The 19714-nt window shown below is 50.4% G+C and overlaps 6 protein-coding genes across 6 annotated transcripts; 3 read left to right on the plus strand and 3 right to left on the minus strand.

Annotated features, from left to right (window-relative positions):
* Window positions 1–142: 142 nt before the first annotated feature.
* Window positions 143–1126, minus strand: N7529_007174 (Dcp1 family protein; the record flags this gene model as incomplete). The annotated part of the gene is made up of 1 exon (XM_057242701.1): window positions 143–1126. One exon carries the CDS (start codon window positions 1124–1126, stop codon window positions 143–145), a length of 984 nt encoding a protein of 327 aa, XP_057098060.1.
* A 529-nt stretch (window positions 1127–1655) lies between these two features.
* Window positions 1656–4820, plus strand: N7529_007175 (phosphatase family protein; the record flags this gene model as incomplete). The annotated part of the gene is made up of 1 exon (XM_057242702.1): window positions 1656–4820. The coding sequence occupies one exon, from the start codon at window positions 1656–1658 to the stop codon at window positions 4818–4820; it is 3165 nt and encodes a 1054-aa protein (XP_057098061.1).
* Window positions 4821–5084: 264 nt separating this feature from the next.
* On the minus strand, window positions 5085–6454 carry N7529_007176 (uncharacterized protein; the record flags this gene model as incomplete). The annotated part of the gene is made up of 2 exons (XM_057242703.1): window positions 5085–6018; window positions 6117–6454. The coding sequence occupies 2 exons, from the start codon at window positions 6452–6454 to the stop codon at window positions 5085–5087; spliced, it is 1272 nt and encodes a 423-aa protein (XP_057098062.1).
* A 947-nt stretch (window positions 6455–7401) lies between these two features.
* On the plus strand, window positions 7402–8883 carry N7529_007177 (pheromone receptor; the record flags this gene model as incomplete). Its single annotated transcript, XM_057242704.1, has 1 exon — window positions 7402–8883. The coding sequence occupies one exon, from the start codon at window positions 7402–7404 to the stop codon at window positions 8881–8883; it is 1482 nt and encodes a 493-aa protein (XP_057098063.1).
* A 1767-nt stretch (window positions 8884–10650) lies between these two features.
* On the minus strand, window positions 10651–11441 carry N7529_007178 (single-stranded DNA-binding protein; the record flags this gene model as incomplete). The annotated part of the gene is made up of 2 exons (XM_057242705.1): window positions 10651–10780; window positions 11155–11441. 2 exons carry the CDS (start codon window positions 11439–11441, stop codon window positions 10651–10653), a joined length of 417 nt encoding a protein of 138 aa, XP_057098064.1.
* Window positions 11442–13388: 1947 nt separating this feature from the next.
* Window positions 13389–19152, plus strand: N7529_007179 (uncharacterized protein; the record flags this gene model as incomplete). Its single annotated transcript, XM_057242706.1, has 5 exons — window positions 13389–13879; window positions 13937–13985; window positions 14047–14434; window positions 14490–17039; window positions 18017–19152. 5 exons carry the CDS (start codon window positions 13389–13391, stop codon window positions 19150–19152), a joined length of 4614 nt encoding a protein of 1537 aa, XP_057098065.1.
* Between the last annotated feature and the right edge of the window lie 562 nt (window positions 19153–19714).

A 19714-nucleotide genomic window follows, 5' to 3' on the forward strand; every position in this document is an offset into this window, starting at 1 on the left:
TATCTCAAGAGACGCGCGCCCATTCCCACCCAGACAAGGAAGATACACATCCCATATCCAAAATGCAGTATGAATAAATCATGAAGCCAGCGCCATGTGAAACAATGATGATTTGAAAGGAACCGAGTAGCCTGAAAACCCTCTACTGCCCTTGTCCAGGGCCTTGATAAGCCAACCCTGCTCGCCGAAATAGGTCTCCTAGCACATCTGACTGTGGCTGTGGTGGTGGATGAGGAGGTGCGGGGATATTTCGAGGCATCGCAGTACCCCCATATGTATGCTGTGGCTGCGGGGGACCCCCCTGATACTCGAGGCCAAGATGATGCGCATGCACACTCCAAGCGTCGTCGTGGGCACGCTGCTGGCCAAACAAATCCTTCAGTGAGATTTGGCGCCCCATGGGTACACTGGACTGAACTTCTTGCAGAGGTGCCGCTTGTGTGGAAGCGGCGGCCGCCGCCGCATGCATATTGCTCTGGCGCATGGCCTCAAGTTGCTCGCGAGCCAATCTCAGGCTGTGTCCGGCATGGGTCGCACATTCCTCAATCATCTTGGCATTGATCGTACGGCTTTCGGCGGTAGAGTTTGGCGGTGGTTCGGAGTAGATCCAGAGACCGTAGATGCGGACATTGTTCGAGCTGCCTTGGTTGCTGGGGACATTTGGGTGGAGGGGGTCGGCGATGCCATGCTGGCCAGTTTCGCCTTCGATAGTTTCGTCGGCTTTGAGAATCACGTATTCTTCTGTAATTTCGACGTTCTCGCCGTCGGTGAGGGGGAGGTCGAAGTTATTCAGTCCGCGGCGGTTGAGGACAAAGGCAGTGTAGCGATCTTCGCCGAGTTCGCCCTGCGCTTCTTGGCAGACGAAGAGAGTACCTTCAACGCCATTCTTTTCCCATTGTTTTGTGGTTGGACTGAAGATATAGACAACGGCGTATGGGGCAAGTGAGAGAATAGAGGTCACTGAGGGTTTGTGGCGGCGGATGACTGAAAGGTTGAGCTCCTCATTCGAGCGTAGAGGTGGCGCAGGCTGCTGCGGCATGTCGGAATAATAAGCTGTATCTGATTCATAGTCGGTGAGGTTGACTGGATTGTGATTGTTCGGTCTGCGAGGTTTGCGTGAAGTCATAATTTCGGTGGGAAAGTGGTGAAGTGCGGAAAGAGCGTTGAAAGCTGAAGGGCGACATATCGTCATCGGTCTCCGCCTTTGCTTATCCGTCAACTCGAAAGCTCCGGTCTTCCCTAGAACTTCTCTTCAGTTGACTATAAGAGTCTTGACTTAATACAGCTCTGTTCTTTGCCTTTTTGGGTCTGTCAACATTTCTCCCTGTCACTTCACTGCTTTCTGCGTGATGACGACACCCCTCTGAGTCTTGGTGGGATGACCTCTGCAATGGAATAAGCCATTGTCGCACTCGCAACATACTGCCAATTCTTTGATTTCTTCTATTTATCTTTCAATAATCAATTTGGCCTTGCTATATCCCGGCGACGATCACCCTGGTCAAGTCTCAACCGCCAGAACCGAGAACCGCGCATGCGCAGTGTCTATACATACGCTGCGCCGCATATATACTATCCTACCGAAATCGGACCGACCATAAGTAATGCAAAGAAGCCTTCCCATTCTTTGATTCAACCGCATCTTTCCATACACCATGAGCGCCAATTCGCAGAAATCATCACCGTCCGCGTCGGAACCCAAGCCCCATGAATCGGAACATCTGGAGGAAATCGAGAATCCCGGGCTCGATGTCCTGTCGCTGTCGCGTGCAGTCAAAAAACGAAAAGCCGAATATACGCGCCGACGAAATATTCGAATCAAGGTCGGCACTTGGAATGTTGCCGCCATATCCGGCACCGAGAAAGACATTGGGAAGTGGTTTGTCGAGGGAGCTGCAGTGGGCGAGAAGTTCTCCGGATCTAAATGCACACAAGGCCAGGAACAAGATGCTCAATCCAGCAAACATGACCAGCCGAAACCAGATGAAGATAAGACAGCACCTTTTCACAGCAGCCCCGAAGAGATAGACCTCTACGTTCTGGGGCTGCAGGAGGTGGTGGATATTACTTCTCCGACAGAGGCACTCAGACCATACGTCGACCCGGCACCATCAAAGCGATGGAAGGAGGCTGTCCAAACCTCGCTACCTTCAGGGTATCATCTTGTCTCGGAAGTTCAGCTGATCGGTCTACTACTTCTGATCTATGCATCGCCCGCCCTTGGGGATAGTGTCTCTTCTATCAGCACCACTTCTGTCGGTACTGGATTGATGGGATACATGGGTAACAAGGGTGCTGTTGCAGCCCGCCTTGTACTGGGCGAAACAACCCGCCTAGTCTTTATCAACTCTCACCTGGCAGCAGGGTCGGACAAAAGTAGTCTTGAGCGGCGCAATTGGGACTCTTCCCAAATCGTTCAGCGTGTCAAGTTTGATGCGGTCTCCTCTGAGGGAGAGGAAACGGAGGAGTCGGGCGAATCCATTGGGGATGAGGACTTCACTTTCTGGTTTGGTGATCTCAATTACCGCCTCGATGATATTCCTGGAGATGATGTGCGTCAAGTACTCGCTCGGCATACCGCCAATGCGTATGACAAAGAGCGCCAGTCAAAACAGTCCTCAGACAAACCTCAAGAACCCATACCTGATTCCGAAGAATCGCCGCCTCCGTCTCCTCTCGCGGAGGATGAGACAAACCCAGTGACCGATGATGAAATCGACCCCCATAATGACCCAGCGTCTCTTCAAACTACAATAGCCTCTCTTCTACCGCATGATCAACTACGAATGCAGCAACATAAAGGGGCAGCTTTCCATAAAGGATGGCGGGAAGGACAGATATCTTTCTTGCCGACGTACAAATATGACGTTGGCAGTGTTGCCATATTTGACTCGAGTGATAAGCAGCGGGGTCCAAGCTGGTGCGATCGGATTCTATTCCGCACCAAACGGGATAGGTTGAAGCATGCGCAGCTCGACCGGGAAGCCGAGGAGGCTCGAAAGAGGGATGAGGAAATGGAGGCACGTGGGCTAGACAAGGCAGTTGCCGATGACAACGTCTTGTTCGAATATGACCCTGATACGGACGGCACGCATAGTGAGGAATATTTGTCAGACGAAGACCAAGCAGATGATGATGTGGCGACAGTTTCGTCGCATGATTCCCATGATCCAATTCATTTAGATCAATATTTGTCTCACCAAGGCATCCTCTCGTCAGACCATAAGCCTCTGGATGCTATCTTCACCTTAAGCTTCGATGCAGTCAATCCCGAACTCAAGACAAAGATCCACCAAGAGGTAGCCCGTGAACTAGACAAGGCCGAGAACGAAGCCCGACCAGATCTCACCGTGGTGGTTGACAAATACGGCGACCAAAAGAACGCAGAAAAAGACCCCAATACTGTCGATTTTGGTGATATCGCCTTTGGTGTGCCGGCTCATCGATCCGTGACAATCGCCAACACCAGCGGTAGTGCAGCCACTTTCTCATTTGCTGAACGACAAAGTGAGAATGACGAAGGCATTCCTTCGTGGCTTAAGATTCATGTTTCTCACTCGGCAGACACCCATGACAATGGCCAAACAACCACTTCTTCGTCTGGAAACCACACTCTGCACCCTGGAGAAGTAGCAAATGTTGATGTTACAGCTCATATTCGCAACACTAAACATGCTCGGCTACTTAATATCAGAAAAGTGAAGCTGGAAGATATTCTAGTTCTCCACGTGGACGGTGGCCGTGATCATTTTATTTCTGTTCATGGAAATTGGTTGCCTACGTGTTTCGGCTGCACTGTTGAAGAACTGACACGCATGCCTGAGGCGGGAGCTCGCAGTTTGGCCAAATCCAGCACCCCGCACCCGTCCAGCACGAATGGCTCCACCGAGAACCGCTTGTCTGCGCCACGCGAGCTTTTCCGCCTCACCGAGGCGATCTCTGAACTGACAGAGCGCGCCGTGGCAGAGTGGAGCATGACAAATGGCGAATCGGAGGAGCATAAAGCACCTTGGGCAACAGATATCTCCGGGGGAGCATGGCCCTTCCAACCTGATACATGGACTCTTAAGGATCCACAGGAGCGTGCTTCTCTGCAGAACCGTGCCCATGAAGCCATCGACACCAACGAGTCCCTCGCCTCGATTTTCCCTCCTGAGGTGCCATCAATCCAGCGCTTAGAGATCCTCTCCGAGACCCTGCTCACCTTCCTCAATTCCCTTGAAGACGGCATCGTGACGGCGCCAGTATGGCAAGGTATGGAGCAGCAGCTGATAGCGCGCGAGAAGGCCAAATCACCACCTCGAACCTGGGAAGAGACTCAAGCATGGGTGCTTGAGAACCTCGCCTACTCACCCGCCCACAGCGTGTCATTCACTTTTGTCACTTTCATGCTCGCCCGCATCGCCAACGAAGTAGCTCCCGTATCGTCCGCTACATCACAGGCCCCGGCCAATCATGGGAGATCAGATTCGGCAAACAAACAATCCGAACCTGTAAACCCAGATCATACGCAGCCTCCTGCCCCAGCCATCGCCGCCACTTTCATCTCAAGTGGCGCATTCCGTCGCAAGAGTCGCTCCACGAGTACATCTACGAGCAGCGCCGATGCCCCCCCTCAAAATCCCTTGCTAGTCCGTCGGCAAGCAGTGGAGACTTCTCTAGCGTCTATCTTTGCGCGTGTGCTGATTTCTGCATCAGTTCCCATGCCATCCAAGGAAAAAGAACGTCGAGCATCTGAGGAGCGGAGACGATCAATTATCGAACCATTTCTCAAGATGGTTGGGGTGGATGATCGGGGTCCTTCAGGTGGTCGATCTTGAACTTGATTCTGATACGAATTGCGATTTTTTTTGCCCTTTCTGAAACGTTCTAGAGCTCTCGTTTTTGACTGTCATAGACTTCCGTCTCACGTTGTATGTCTCAGTGTATAATGTTGTACAAATGCCATTTTCCTCAAAGGAGTTATCTCGCAGAGCATCATTGATTTGCCCTAATTCGCACGATACTCCCTAGACTATGTGCCAGCGAAGTTCATACAAAAGCGCCAATTCGCCCCGATCCCAAACACCCAATCCAAAGCAACCCTAATACATATCTCTCGATCCCGCCACCCACTCCTCCTTCGGCCTCCGCCGCACAGCAGGCCGCGACGCCACACCCTTCCCCTTCCCCCTAGTCCTAGACTTAGCAACCTTCCACCCCACCAAGCCCTTCAAAGCTTCCAAGCCACCGGAAACCGCCCGCCCAGGCAACCCCAGCACCGCAACCCCCACCTGCACTGGAACAACAACACAAGCACAAAACCACTCCAGCAGAACAAGCGCGTATCCCGAGCGCGCAGCCTCCCGCCTCTGCACAGCAGCAGCAGCAGCCAGCGCAAGCGCATCGCCCGCCTGCGCCTCGATCCGCCCGAACCGCTGATCCGTCTGCAGCGCGAAGAGCGCAGAGCGCTTCTCGTACCGCCGCACGGCGCGGTTCAGAGCCTCGATCTCCGGCTGCATGGATTTGCGCACCTCGTCCGCGGACGGATCGGGCGGCGGGCTTTGCTGCGCTGCCGACGAGGCGATGTACGCTTCTAGTTCTTCGAGGCGCTTTGCCAGGTCTGGGATTGTGGCTTTGTCTTCTGTTGGGGTTTGGTCTGCTGGGGCTGGTGATGTTGCTACGATGCGTTGCAGGTGCAGGGTGCGTTGTTGGATTAAGCGCAGGATGTGCGATACTGGGCGCACTTCTGAGGCCAGGAGGAAGATTGTTAGGTTGTAGTTTGAGACTAAGCCTTCGGAGGGCCGGGACAGGCTGCTTCTTATGCCGTGGAGGAGGCAGGTGCCGATTATGGGGAAGACGAAACAGGCTGTTAAAGCAGCTAGTTCGTGGGTCTGGAGTTCTTTGGCTGCTTGAGCGGATTCATGTTCTTGTTTGTCTTGGTCGTGCTTGGACTCTGAGTCTGAGTCGAACGGTTGATCGGCGGGACCTGGAATTCCACTTTCTCGTCGAATTGCTTGCGCCGATCGGTACCAGTCCCTGATATAGTTAGCGACTTTGTATAATATAGTATAGGTAGACAGATAGTAGTTAAGTAGTTAAGTAGTTATTGGTAGATAGGAGGAGGGAATATATACCAAGGCAATCGAACCGACCAGTTCAAGAATATAGCGGCCAACACCAACAAAGTAACATCTGTAACAAAGGCACTTCCATTTTGAAAGAAGATGCCTGCGATCGCAGGCAACAATGCCAGTCCGAGCGGCGTTGAGTGCCAATGCGATTCTTCTAGTGTATGAGCTTTAGATACTCGCGGCAGAAACAGATCATCTGTAGATGATCGGATTGAATTACGGGCTTCCGATAGTGAATCTGAGAGTGTCGAGTTTCGTCGTTGATCCAATCCTTCGCTAAACGTCGCGGCACGCGAGAAGCGTCCGGTCGAGGGGTTCGTGCGGGGAGATGGCGGGTCCATTATTGTAACAGATGTACGAGGTGTACAGTAGATGCAAAGGAGAGCATTGGGGTAAAGTGGGTTTGTTTTTTTCTTTGTCAGAGCATATAATTGCTTTTTCCTGACGTGACTCCAAGTCTGCAGCCGAGGTTGCAATGATGTAGTTGTGCGAAGTTGGGAAACCGGTTCGCAGATCGATCGCTGTACGACGTACTCCGTATAGATTCGCACTCCGAGTCCATTCTTATATGTTACATGTGTGTTACACCAATGTGTAGTCAAATAGAGTATAGAACATACGATATTTGATTTTGGATGTTTTATTTTTTCCCAGTCAGACTCGAAATCCTCTCTCCCTCCCTATCACTCTAAACCCCGAGAGGATACAATTCAGACCAACTCATCATTCATGACTTTCTTTCTTGGAATCGAGTTGCAAACTTAGAAACTGACCTTTGATGCAGAGAAAATCACTAATAGCAACACTGTGTTGGAAATGAATAAGTCGCCAAGACTACGGGTGCTATTGAGCCCCAAATGCGGACTACTTCTCGCCTCATACTATTCACATCTCTTTCTTGTTATTCGCTCTTCACAATCTATCTATATTCTCGTTTCTTTATTCACCTTCTTTACACTTTCTTTGATGCTATTCAACTTGTCTGGGCTAGCCCTAGTACGTCCCTATGTCGCAAAATATTCAAAAGAATGCTCAAGGTCGCTACGTTGAATAAGGCTTGTTTTGCCTTTGCGGCCCATACATTCTTCAAATTGATTCAAGTCATGTCTTGATCTGTGCAGCTCCTGATCCAGATTTATGTTATTCGACTCCGTCAATAACTCGTCAATAAATTGCCTCTAATTGCTTGGATTGCTGGGCTATATACATATTCGAGATGGTATGGTCTCATCTTATATCTACATTTCTGGATTGATGACAGTCAAATTGATGCTTTATCTACCACAGCATGACAGTTCAAGCTCTGTTTCCATACTTCACATCGACTACCGTTATGGATGTCCACAAGCGCTACCCATTGGCCGTCGGCTTGCCAATTCTATCCTCCCTGTCCATTGCAGTCGGGATTCCGCCGTTGATTTTACTTGCCAAGAATCGTAACTACCCTGCAGCTAGTCTGATCTCATGGTCGATTCTTTTGAATCTGTTCAACATCATCAATGCCCTCTGCTGGCCCACAGACGACGTGGGCTCGTGGTGGGACGGCTCCGGCCTGTGTGATATCGAAGTCAAATTCATGGTTGCCGGCTACCTAGGCGTCCCAGGAAGCTTGCTATGCATTTTCCGCAGTCTTGCCATTGTCCTAGACACAGACCGTGCAACATTAGTCCCAAGCAAAAGTCAACGCTGGCGCAAGCGTTTCGTTGAAATTCTGTTCTGCGTCATCGTTCCTCTTGTGGCAATGGTCACCCACATCGCCTACCAAAAGAGCCGCTACTACCTGTACGCCATCTCCGGTTGCGTGAACAACTACGACGAGAGCTGGGTCAGCCTGGCCCTGGCCTACATCTGGCCGCCAATTATCTGCATAATAGCAGCCTACTACTGCCGTAAGCAACCCTCCCCAATTCCCTCTTCTCCAAAACGAAACCCAGCCCTAACACCCACAGTCCTGGTCCTCATCCGCGTCCGCAGATACAGGAACGACTTCGCCAACATCCTCCGCGCCTCAAGCAGCAACCTCAGCAAATCCCGCTTCCTGCGCCTCTTCTTCCTAGCCCTTTCAATGCTAGTCTGCATCCTCCCTCTCCAAGGCTTCGTCCTCTACTACGACATCACCCTCGCCCTCCCCTGGCACCCCTACGCCTGGAGCCGCGTCCATGCAGACGATTGGTCATCCATCATCAAAGTGCCAGCAGCCGGCCACGTCTTTTTCGACCGCTGGACCCCCGTCGCATCCGGCTTCATGATTTTCATCTTCTTCGGCTTCGGCCGCGACGCTACCCGCATGTACCGCACCATCTTCTGGTACCTCGGGCTTGGATACTGCTTCGCAGGTATCGAGCCGCCGTCCAGCACGCACGATAGCGTGCCAAGTCCGCGTGCCGAGTCCGGGACCACCCTTGTCGGGTCTATTAGTTCGCGCGCAAAATCGCTCTTCTCCCGCTCGAACGGTACTCTCGTTGCGAGGGCTTCGACATACCATGATATCGAGAAGGGCATTTGGTCTACTCGTGTTCGTCCTGATTCGAGGCCTGTTAGTCGCTGGAATTGGCTGTCTTCGCTCTCTGGGCGTCGACCCAGTGCTGCTGATTTGGGGACGCCGTTGCATGATCTTTCTGTTGATAAGACTATTCATACTAATGCTTGGGCTAGTCAACGGAGGAGCGGGGACTATTCTCCTGGGCCTGTTTCGCCGGTGCGAACTAAGGATTTCATTCATGTGCGCCAGGTTATTACCCAGCAGAGTGAGGTTCAAGTTGAGGTTTAGGGGGGCTATCTTCATAAGGACTTGCGGGTGCAGCTTGTGACTTAACATTGCCTTTTCCCTTGTCTCTGCATGGTTCTGGACATGTGGTGGGCTTCGGTAGCTTAATATGACTACTCTAATAGTCAATTTGAGTCGGTGTGGCTCACGAACGAAAATGAAATAAGAAGATTTTACTTTCCTATTTTGAATAAGTGCATAGCGCGTTTTTCCGTAATTCAAGAGTCTCTGCATCAGTAGAAATCTATTCATACAGTTCTTGTTTCATCCCATTTCCATTTCACCCAATCTCGACCCTGATTTATACTGAGAGCCACCACAAGGAAGCCAAAAGCCTTCATATGCCCGGCGGAGAGTATAATAAATAGCTCTAGCAGACGCATAGTGGAGCTCTTTAGGTCCATTGGTTTGTTGACTTTACTACTTTCAAGTACGTAATGTAATGGGTATCCCTCGTGCATCTCCAGACCTAGCTGCATTACAAAAGGTCTCATTGAGTTTGGATCAATTGCCTGAATCTTCACTTCAACTCTGGTATGAAAAGCCTCATCGGGATCGACCAGTTCGCCGTTTAAAATGGACGCGTATCTTGCGAGACCGATTGTGAAATCCAGTTCACATTGCATATTGTTCAAGGCGCTTTGATCTCATCGAGCACGCGCAAGTGTGATGTTATCGATGTTGCTGGTCACTATTTGAGCCCATAACTTTGTCAGGAGCTTTACTGTGCGATATTCCAGTACTTTTAACGTCCCCAAAGCTCATGTTGAACGATTCGGCTTCAAAGCTAGAGCCTAGAGGTTGCCCTACATCTTGCTCCAGCCGACCATGGACACCGGCCTCATCGCCAACGAGAATTTTTCGGCTGTCAGATCGTGTTCTGGGAGGTCAAGTCTTATGACCTTTCTCGCTTATGGGTGTTGATTAGAGGATTCATCGACATCGCTTACAAAGTGTGGTTATGGGCGTAGCGTCCTGCGGGAAAAAATACCCTGTGTCTTGCGCTTGAGTACATCCTGCCGGTTCCAAGTAGAAGAGGGGAGGGGAGATTCAATGATGTCGCCCGGAGCGAGTGAGTTTGGAATATTCGCTCCAAGGTCGTCTCTGTCCAACGATTTAGTATACACAACCAATGTTAGACTGTACATCCGTTTAATCAAAAGGTAAATAAACGGTGTAGAGTAAGTTGATAAAATTGAACGGCATTTACCAAATTCGTCCATGAGAATGGCCAGTTGCTAAAGATACGTTCATAAGAAACTGTAGATATTGAAGTATAGGAGAGAAACCGGGAAAGTGAAATGGCACTTATCCGACCCCAGTTGATCAACCTCAGCCATTTCTTGATGGGTCAATGCGCAAAGAGCAAAGAGGTACAAATTTATATTACGATGGAAACGACTCGCAATTTTGTCATCTCAGATATCTGCTAGATGGTGAGATTGTCATCTTTACAGACAAGAGAGCAGGATATGTTCAACAAATCTCCAGGAAGATCCCACGAGACGAGGTGTATTCAGGGTACGGGTACTAGTACAGTATAATCACAAAGCGAAGATTCAAAAATTTAATCATTCCAACCGTAAACGGCTAACACCAGCGACCAAAGGCCTATGCAATGGGCCACCCGGGGAAGTCCACCCGTCAACACCATTATTGAGATAGCATTAAGCTCGATTTAATACATAGCTCCAAAGCTATTTAGTCATGGTTCTCGCCGTTCTCGTTCTCGGCGCGCTTGAGGCACTCAATGGAGCCTGGGAAAGGAGTTCAGTGCTTGCTGATGGGGTGGGAAAGGGAGGTACACGTACGCTGCACAATGTTCATGGTGGTGCGGTTCTGGCCATCTGCGTCTTGCCAGGTGCTCATTCTGGCGTCGCCTTCGAAGTACACGAGGGATCTGTGAGGGAGTTGGGTTAGCTTGTCTATTTTGAATTTTTGATTGATGGGTATTGCAGTGAGCCAAGTGCTAAATAGGCCAATTGGAGATCCTGAGCTCAACATTGAACCTGGAACTATAACAGTACGTGATAGAACCGTGTTCCTGTAGTTGGGGTAGCTTTCCATGTGTGTTTGGCGAGCAGGTTCGCCCATACAGTTCCGCAAACTTTAGATTCGAGCTCGAGCTCTTTTTTCCATCCGAATCAAACCTTCACACGCCGAGCTGCCGTATCACAAATTGGGCACACCCCAACAAGACGAACAAGACAAGATTCCATTATAAACTGGTGCGACCTCCCAACATATATCCCAAAGAAAACATGTTTGACTTACCCCTTTTGCAAGCTAAGGACGTAATCACGTTGAGGACCCTCAGCCGCGAAGTTCGAGATACGGAACCAGCTGGTCTGGCGGTTATCGCGGGGACCGTGGTTAGTACCGATGACGTACTTGACGACTTCTTGTCCGGAGGCAGTGGAATGGATCTCGGGGTTGGCGCCGAGACGGCCGGTGAGGATGACGCGGGCGATGGAGTGAGCGGGGGAGCTGCTGAAGGCGCGGACAGTCTGGGGAGCACTAGCCAAACGCAGGCCGGGGCGCAGAGAAGAGAGGAAAGACATGGTTGAGGTATTTTAGTTGATGATCTTTCGATGGACAACCAGTTGGAGTTGACGTTTGACGCGGAGACGCGGTCATGTGGCAAGCCCCCTATTCACCGCCTGTGGACGCGATCTCTCTCTCCCCCTTGAATACATAACTCTGGAAAGCACTAAGTAACTCTTGATTATTGGTTTGCAATTTTGGTTGCAAATCAAATCATCTTCTTGTTTTCAAGGCATATTTTCTGGTTAGTCTTAGAATCTGGATTTTGGAATGAGTTTTGGCCAAGCTCATACGGAGTGGAAAGCAAATATTACCCCAGAACCCCCTTTTCCAGAGACTGCAGCTCTCGGAAACCTACAGCTATAATTTCCAGGTTCTGAATTCAACGGTGCAAGTCCCGAGTCATCGGCATATAAGAATGGAACTCGCAAAAAAGCAAAGAAAATCAAAAATAAACATGAAGTCTCCAGTTACTAGGACCCGATCCTCCATCGGACAGCAAGTACGCCAGTTTCTACGCCAATTTTACGGCCAGGAACTAAACAGCAACAGAGCCTGATCACGTCACAATCACATATCTGACTATCCCGGTCAACTTTAGGCTTATGCCTACTATGCATAGCCAACTGTACACATTCACTAACCTGGAAATGGTAACCGATAGGTTGATCTTGTATAAAGGGGGTAAACTATCCCAGAACCAGTTTAGAGGAAGCATATGCTGCAATGGCCACCGCTGATTGAGTGAACCAGACCTCACGATAAATTAAGATAGCTGTCTGTTTCAGATGCATTGGCGGCTCCTTACGTCGGCTTACAGATAAAAAGTCAATTAGCGGCCCGACCACGTCGACTCTGCAGAAGGGGCGTTTGCTCGTCAACAATGGCTTAATAACTCAATGGCATAGCTAGGGTCTGGGCCTGCAGGACAATGCGAGATTGGTCAATTGGTGAGTTGCTCATTTTGATCATTTTGGTCAGTCTGGTCAATTTGGTCGATTTGTTCAATTTGATAGATCGCCTGCGATAGCCCCCTAGGTGCGGCGCCACCCGTGAGAAGTAGTCCGAGAGCGAGAATGGCTCGCGTAGATTGTTTTTCTCTTTTTCTCTCTCCGATTTTCTACTTCCTCGCGTTCACCGAGTGGGTTTTATTGATTCGTTAAATGACGGTGAACAGCACCTGCTTAGAGTTAAGGCATGGTGATTTATGACAGCTCAGAGATTATCACATTCTCGCATCAGGCCCCGTGTTATGAGATCTGCAGAAAACAATTTCATTGTTAGCCCGAGAGTTGGCAGTGGAATGTACAATAATAATACAATGTTGGCAAATGAAAACCCGCTCGAGTGTAGATTTGATGGAATGGGTATAACCGCCGAACCCAAGATGGTTAAGCACCGAGTCCACATTAAGGAAATCTTCTGCACTAGCTTGCAATTTTGTGAGGAGACCTGCAAGTGCAAAATAGCAATAAGTCGATCCTTGCTAGATCGGCAATTCGTTCGATCGGTGGGTCACAAAGTAGATAGCTCGCACTCCCACTCGTACAAATATCGTCACTCGCGTGGTTTAGTCAATTTAGGCCCTGTTAGGTCCCTGTCGCCAATAAAACTCAAATATTATATTGCAATGGTCTTATTTTTTTTTTTTTTTTTGCGTGAGCCCCGCTGTATTGTGCTTTTATATGTAGGGAGGCCTAGGTCTTGTCCGCTTGCTTTTTCTCATTATTCCCTGGGCTATGTGTTCCTGACGCTATACACGACTTTTCTAATAATCTATTTTACTTTTATGTCTAATTATTAATATTACTTGCCACCAGCAGACGCGCACTCTGTTGATTTCGCGTGAAATCCCGTTGCCATCGCGTGCTGAGTATGTGAAAAAGTGCTAATCTTACCATAACAACGACCCCGGAGTCACTTTTCCGTTCATCAATTGCAGTTGCCAAAGAAAGCCAGTCGACATGCGGTGGTCTACGATATTTACGTTACTAGTGTCCCTATTTCTACTGGGGGGACTGGCAGCGCCAGCATCGGGCCCCAGTCAACGCGATGTTATTGCCAATCTAGAGGCCAGACAAAATACAGAGTCAGCAACGACGACAGAGAGTGCTGCTAGTGAAGTCCCAACTACCACAACCCGGAAAGATGCATCGACTACAGCGACGGATGCTTCAACGACGGCACAAGCTACTACTACAGGCACTCGCGCCTCAACCACTACCTCCTCTATGAATGCTACCACGACTGGCACAGCGGCTACTGCCACATCGACGGTGCCCTCGCTCGATGGAGCAACTGCTTCGTCCCAGCAGCAAGCAGCGGACTCTACAAGGCCGACTTATTCTGGTGGTCTTCCTATTCAGCCCAATATTACACCCGCTTTTGGCGTTGGAGGAGTTATACTTGTGGCGCTTGGCGCGCTTCTGGCTTTCATTGGAGTTCGTAAACAATGGTACGGAATGGAAATCTGCTGCTCGCGAGCCAAATTTCATACGCTAACATCAAACAGGGTCGCGATCTTCCTCTCAACTGGGTTCCTAACTGCATTGGGAGTTACTGTAAGTAGTGACTATACTGAAAACCAGCAGAGCTGGCGACTGACAACAATTGTCTCGATAGGTCCTAATCATCTACGTCATGAGCCCGCCCGTCAGCAATGCGGTACAAGGCGGCTATCTAGTTGCTGTCTTCTTTACTGGAGCCGTCTTCGGTGGTCTATCTCTCGTGTTCCGAGAAATCTGCGAAGGTCTCGGGTGTCTTCTGGGAGGATTCTGCCTGAGCATGTGGTTCCTCGCATTGAAATCCGGCGGACTGCTTACAGAAAGCGGCCCCAAAGCTGGAATGATCATTGCATTCACTGTTGGATTCTACTCCTTGTCGTTCAGCCACTACACACGACCTTACGGGCTGATCGGTTGCACGTCCTTCTCTGGTGCGACAGCATTGGTTCTTGGAATTGATTGCTACAGCCGTGCTGGACTGAAAGAATTCTGGCTTTATATCTGGGGTATGAATCGAGATTAACATTTGTACAGTCTTGTTCCTTGTGCTGACCTATCTAGGCTTGAACCTCAACGTGTTCCCTCTCAGAACAGATACTTACCCTGTGACGCGTGGTATCCGTGTTGAGCTTGCTGCAACTGTCATTATCGGTGTGCTAGGTGTGATTTCCCAGGTCCGACTTTGGAATGTCATCAAGGAGCGGAGGGCAAAGGAGGAGAATATCCGCAAGGAACAGAACCGAAAGATCGAAGAAGAAGATGCCGAGGCTGGCCGACGCCTCGAGGAAAAGAATATTCAAGAGCGCGCTGAATGGGAACTTATTTATGGTAACGGCAAAGCAGCCGATGCTAAAACCGCCTCGATTTCCGAAACCGCCGTCGACGACTCACGACGTGGCTCAGATGGATTCACGTCCTCTGACAATGACAAGGAAGGCGAGATTGAGCTCAAGGAAATGCAAAGCCCAGAAGGAGAAGCTTCTGATGGCGAGAAGAATAGCATAGGCGAAACTGGAACCCGGGAATTGGAGGCTGTGCCCGAGGAGGAATCTGATCAGCCACAGGAGGGAGATGAGACCCCGGAACAGGGTCCTAAGCCGGAACAGGGTCCTAAGCCGGAAAGTTCTGATAGCAAAGGACCCAGACCTGCAACACCCGTTACTCATGTTCTTGGCGAGGTCAATGATGATGCCTCTGAGAACGGTGCTATCATCGGTTCAGAAGTTGGTACACCGCGTTCGAAACGCTTCTCTGGAAGAGAGGTGTTGAACCGGCTTTCTTGGCGCAACAGCAATGGCGTGATGGTCTCTTCAGAGTCTCAAGAGGCTTTGGTCGCTCACGATGATGCCAATTCATCTGTTCTGGGTGTGGCGGACGAGTTGCATGAAGGAAGCGTCGGCTGCCCTAGTGTTGAATCCGATCTTCAAGCCCGCGTCGAGATCACTGAGCGAGAAATCGATGCTTCGGCGGAGGCGCCAGAGAAGGAGACTGTAGCTGCCGACATAGAGGCCATGTCAAATGTTGGCTCGCAGGTTGTTCAAGGCGCTGGCTTGGGTGTCCTTACAGGCGCAGTAAACCAGCAAGATATCGAACAGGCTATCTCTAAACAACCGAATGTCGATGAGCCTGCTCCTCAAGTGAGTCCCATCAACAGCACTGTTCTTATCGCCGGTCCTGCGGACAAGTCTGGCATCTCTGAAACATCAGAGCATCCGCTTTCGTCTGAAACCCCTGCAACGGATGTTCAACCTGTGGTAGCTGCGTCAAACAAGGCCCAAGAAGGTAAATTTCAGCCCACGTTGCAGCCATCGCCATTGGGCGATCAAAAGGCCGAAAGTGTGAAGAGTGTAAAGGCAGCTAGCGAAAGCCGGCCTCCGACTGCTACCACAGTCAAACCTGAGCCCATCCCCGAGCCCGTTCCAGAGCGGGTCCCCGAACCCAAGATCGAGCCACCAAAGGTTGAGCCAAAAGTCCAGGTTATCAAAAGATTGGATGCATCCACTGTCAAGGCCCTTCCAGAACAAACTTCGAGAGTGGTCCATTCTTACCGCACCAACGAATGGGCTAAGCACCTCGCCGATGCTGAAACCCCCGAGATGGAGCCAATCGAGTTCGAGCCTGAGCCAGAGGTGCAAGAGTCCGACGAAGCTCATGAGACCGCAGCCTTTGTTGATGTCGGTGGCCTTCTTCAAACACCACTCACGGCTCAACCGCCCCCAATTGTGAACAGACCTGAAATCCAGGAAGTGGATAACCAGCAGGCTGCCTACATCTCGTCAACTCCTTCTCCAGAAATCCCCCGCTCAAAGACCCGAACCGGCGCACATGGTCTCACCACGAAAGGGATGCCGCCAGTACCTATTGACCGCAACTACTCATCAGTATCAGTCCCCATGTTGCGGTCAACTTCAGGTCCCACCTCACCCACCCAAGAGCAAGGGTTTACATCAACACGCAATGCATCAACACCCCTGTTAACCATCACAACCCCCAACGAGCCCAAAGAAACAGAGCCATCCCCACGCTGGAGTGGACCACCTCCCCTACTCGCCGTCCGCGAGAACATGGTCCGAAATCGCATGTCCTCAACCTCCAACCGCTTCGACCCCTGGTCAAACCGCAACCAATCTCGCAAGTCCCTACCAGAACTTAATACCGTCATCTCCCCCATCTCCCCACCCCACCCGGTCCCAGAAGAAAGGGACGAAGAACTCGAGCACGCCCAGCCCCACGACGCGGACGACATCCCCCTATCAAAACGCCGCACCATGCTCCAGCGCCAAACAATGCGTTCCCCATCCACAACAAGCCTGCACAGCGTCGAGGCCCAACCCCCCGTCTACCCCCCGCCGGCTCCCGCCGGCGAGCTGAACAGGTCTGCTTCCAGAATGGCGGCGTGGCGACAGTCAGTCCGCGAGGAAATCACCCAAAAACGTGATCCATTGACTATGCAATCCCCGCCCATCAGCCCGGTCAGTCCGGATAGACCGCGTAACACTTGGGGCTCTGTGCAGCAGATGCGCGAGGATTCCTCTGCCCAGCTTGGCAATGCTATTGCGGAGGGGATGCAGCGTGGGAATATGACGGACCTTCATCGTCAGGCGATGAGACGTATGCAGGCTTCGGCGAATCGTCAGCTGTGATTGCTCTGTTGACTTGATACCCTCTTTTTCCCTATTTGCTTTGCGCTTTTTTGTGTGTGTGATTGCGCTCTCCTACGACGTTATGAAGTATTTACTGCGATGTTTATCATCTTTATTAGATAATGTATATTGTCCAGATTATGTTCGGTTATTACATACAGATATATTCTTAATTTCAATTATAGAGATGTGTCGGAGAGTTCATTTTTACTTTATTGGAATGTAGATATATACTACTCTGCACTACCCTTTATTGCATCCAGTGAGATGAGAATGCGGCTTAGGTTTTCTATGAGTTAGTTCCCTATAACGTATATACAAAGCACCCTTAGCAATTGAAAGGTTGACCTGCCGGTGTTTTAAGTCTACTTGCGTCAGTAGTTTCAACAGCTTCGATATTGCCGAACCTGGACTGAAATCGAATGAAATCAATTACAATCAGACTCGAAGCCAATGTCCTTGTTAGTGTATTACCTGTTAGCGTTTGCAGTAGTTTTCTGCATACTACCCAATAAAGGCAGATGAAACAAGGGATTGCGGTGGATTCATCACAGTGAAACCGGGGCAAACGACTTGTCGAATTTAGCCCTCCCTTGAAAGCCTTGGAGATCCTTGTACATCTTTAAAGAAGATGATGCCCTTTCTGATATTGATTTGATATCAACCATTGAGTGGATATTTGTATACGCCAAGCGAGCTTCTATGCCGAACCTCCAAGAGTTTCACTCAAATTTGAGCACCGAAATTAAGTCACACTTGATCTTGATCTAATTTCTGTTCTTATCGCTTCTAATTGATCCCTTTGTTATCTTAAGAGTTGTTGTGCAACTTTGCATGTCCATCTCAAGTTTTTCGCCAATCTCCATCTCCGACATTCCTTCTCCCCTCTCCTTTCTCTCAAAACGGCGTCACTCAAACCCAACAGCTCTCTGTCAAGAGAACCAGCCCCACGTGGCAAACATTCCTTAACAATCCGTCCCGCCAATCGCGCCCCCGTGGAGTCAGCTCCATCGTTCGTTCGCGCCCAGCGGCGACAGTGCGTTCCGATCTCTGGCCCGCCGTCGCTCCCAGCCATTCTCCGCCCTCCAGCAGTCCGCCTCGCAAACCCTGTGAACCACGTCCCTCGCATTACCCCAATCACCCTCCCCCACCACTCAGACGAGAGCCTCCCACTATCAGGCCAATCCCGCGACGCCCACCCCCTCCTCAGCGTCCCGGAGCGACGGCGCAGCCGCCTCACCCCATCCCCAACTAGCCTGATCGTCGAGCGCAGCCACGGCGAGACAGAAAGCGGCCGCACAAGCATCGCCCTTCCCGCCAGCCACAGGCGCAGCGAACAATTCGAAGACATGGCTGCCGCGTTTGCGGGCAGTGCCGCGCGGGACACAGAAAACCTGCGCCCTCCCGAGGCCGTCCACCTCACCCAGGCCGGGACTCGACAAAATGACCGCCCCCGTCACGCCCAGTCTCAGACTTCTCTCCGCTCTCAATCACAGATCGCTTCCGTCCCCTCCCACACCGGCCAGCCGCCCGCTGATGTCGCCGAGGAATTGGCTTGGGGCCCTGCACACCCTTGTTTCCCGCATCTCAACCCGCATGTGCCTATTGGGTCGCATGAGTATATGACTACGCGCGTGATTCGAATCCGGCGAGACTGGATGATCAAGGGCGATTTGGCACCGACGTTTTCAAATCTATACCCCGAGATCCTGGATCCGTTATTGTCGGAGCAGGAGTTCCGCAGGGTCATCTCTACGGTCAATGATGGGATTATCAAGGCGTTTGATCCGTTCAGTTTCAGGAATTGGTTTGACGGCGCTATGGGGTTGTTGACTGGTTGGGTTTGGGACGATCTTAATGGACCTGGCACAAAGAGCCAGCTAAAGCATGTTGAGACCTGGTTGGAGAACTGGAACCGGGAAGTTGGTGCCAAGGATGGCGTTCAGATCTGGAGTTTGCGTCGGACGGCGTATATGTCGCTTGATATCCAAATTCCTGACCCTAAGGTGGGCATCGTACCCAGCGAGGCTCCCTCTGCCACCAATACCAGGCCGAGTACAGGCATTGGGGCTGGGACTTGATTGCCGTCTTTCGTTGTTTACTTTTCTTTTTGTTGTACATTCTTTTACATTGTTGCATCCTCCGGAACTCTGCATGATATCCATACCGCGGCAGCTTGTTCCACACCCATTATACCTCCTCGTCTCCTTGTCAGGTTCGAGGTTTTCTTTTAATCTTGTCACTTGATACCTTTCTTTGATATTCCTTCTGTCATCTTTTGTTTACATACTCCTCTTGTTTCGGACTACACCCTGTTTCTTATACTCCTGTCACCTGGCTTTCTTGTTCATAGCTGGTAGTTACACCGGACGACAACTAGAAAAGCTAATTAGCATTCTGAAACATACTACACTGCATATCTTGAATATGCTGTTACAATCATATTATGTCATATCTATTCAAATTGAGCTTTTCTGTCCGGATAATTTGACCCATTAGAAGTGTTGTGATCCCCATACGGGTGAGAAACTTGAGACTGTAAACAAATATGGCCATAACTAGGTCTCTGCTATAAAAATGTCACTGTTAATTGATTTCTTAGATCTCAATGGCTTGGAATTCTTAGCAAATGCCTCTCCAGCT

Source organism: Penicillium soppii (genome assembly GCF_028829465.1).
Source record: "Penicillium soppii strain IBT 18220 chromosome Unknown utg000005l, whole genome shotgun sequence".
NCBI lineage: Eukaryota > Fungi > Ascomycota > Eurotiomycetes > Eurotiales > Aspergillaceae > Penicillium > Penicillium soppii.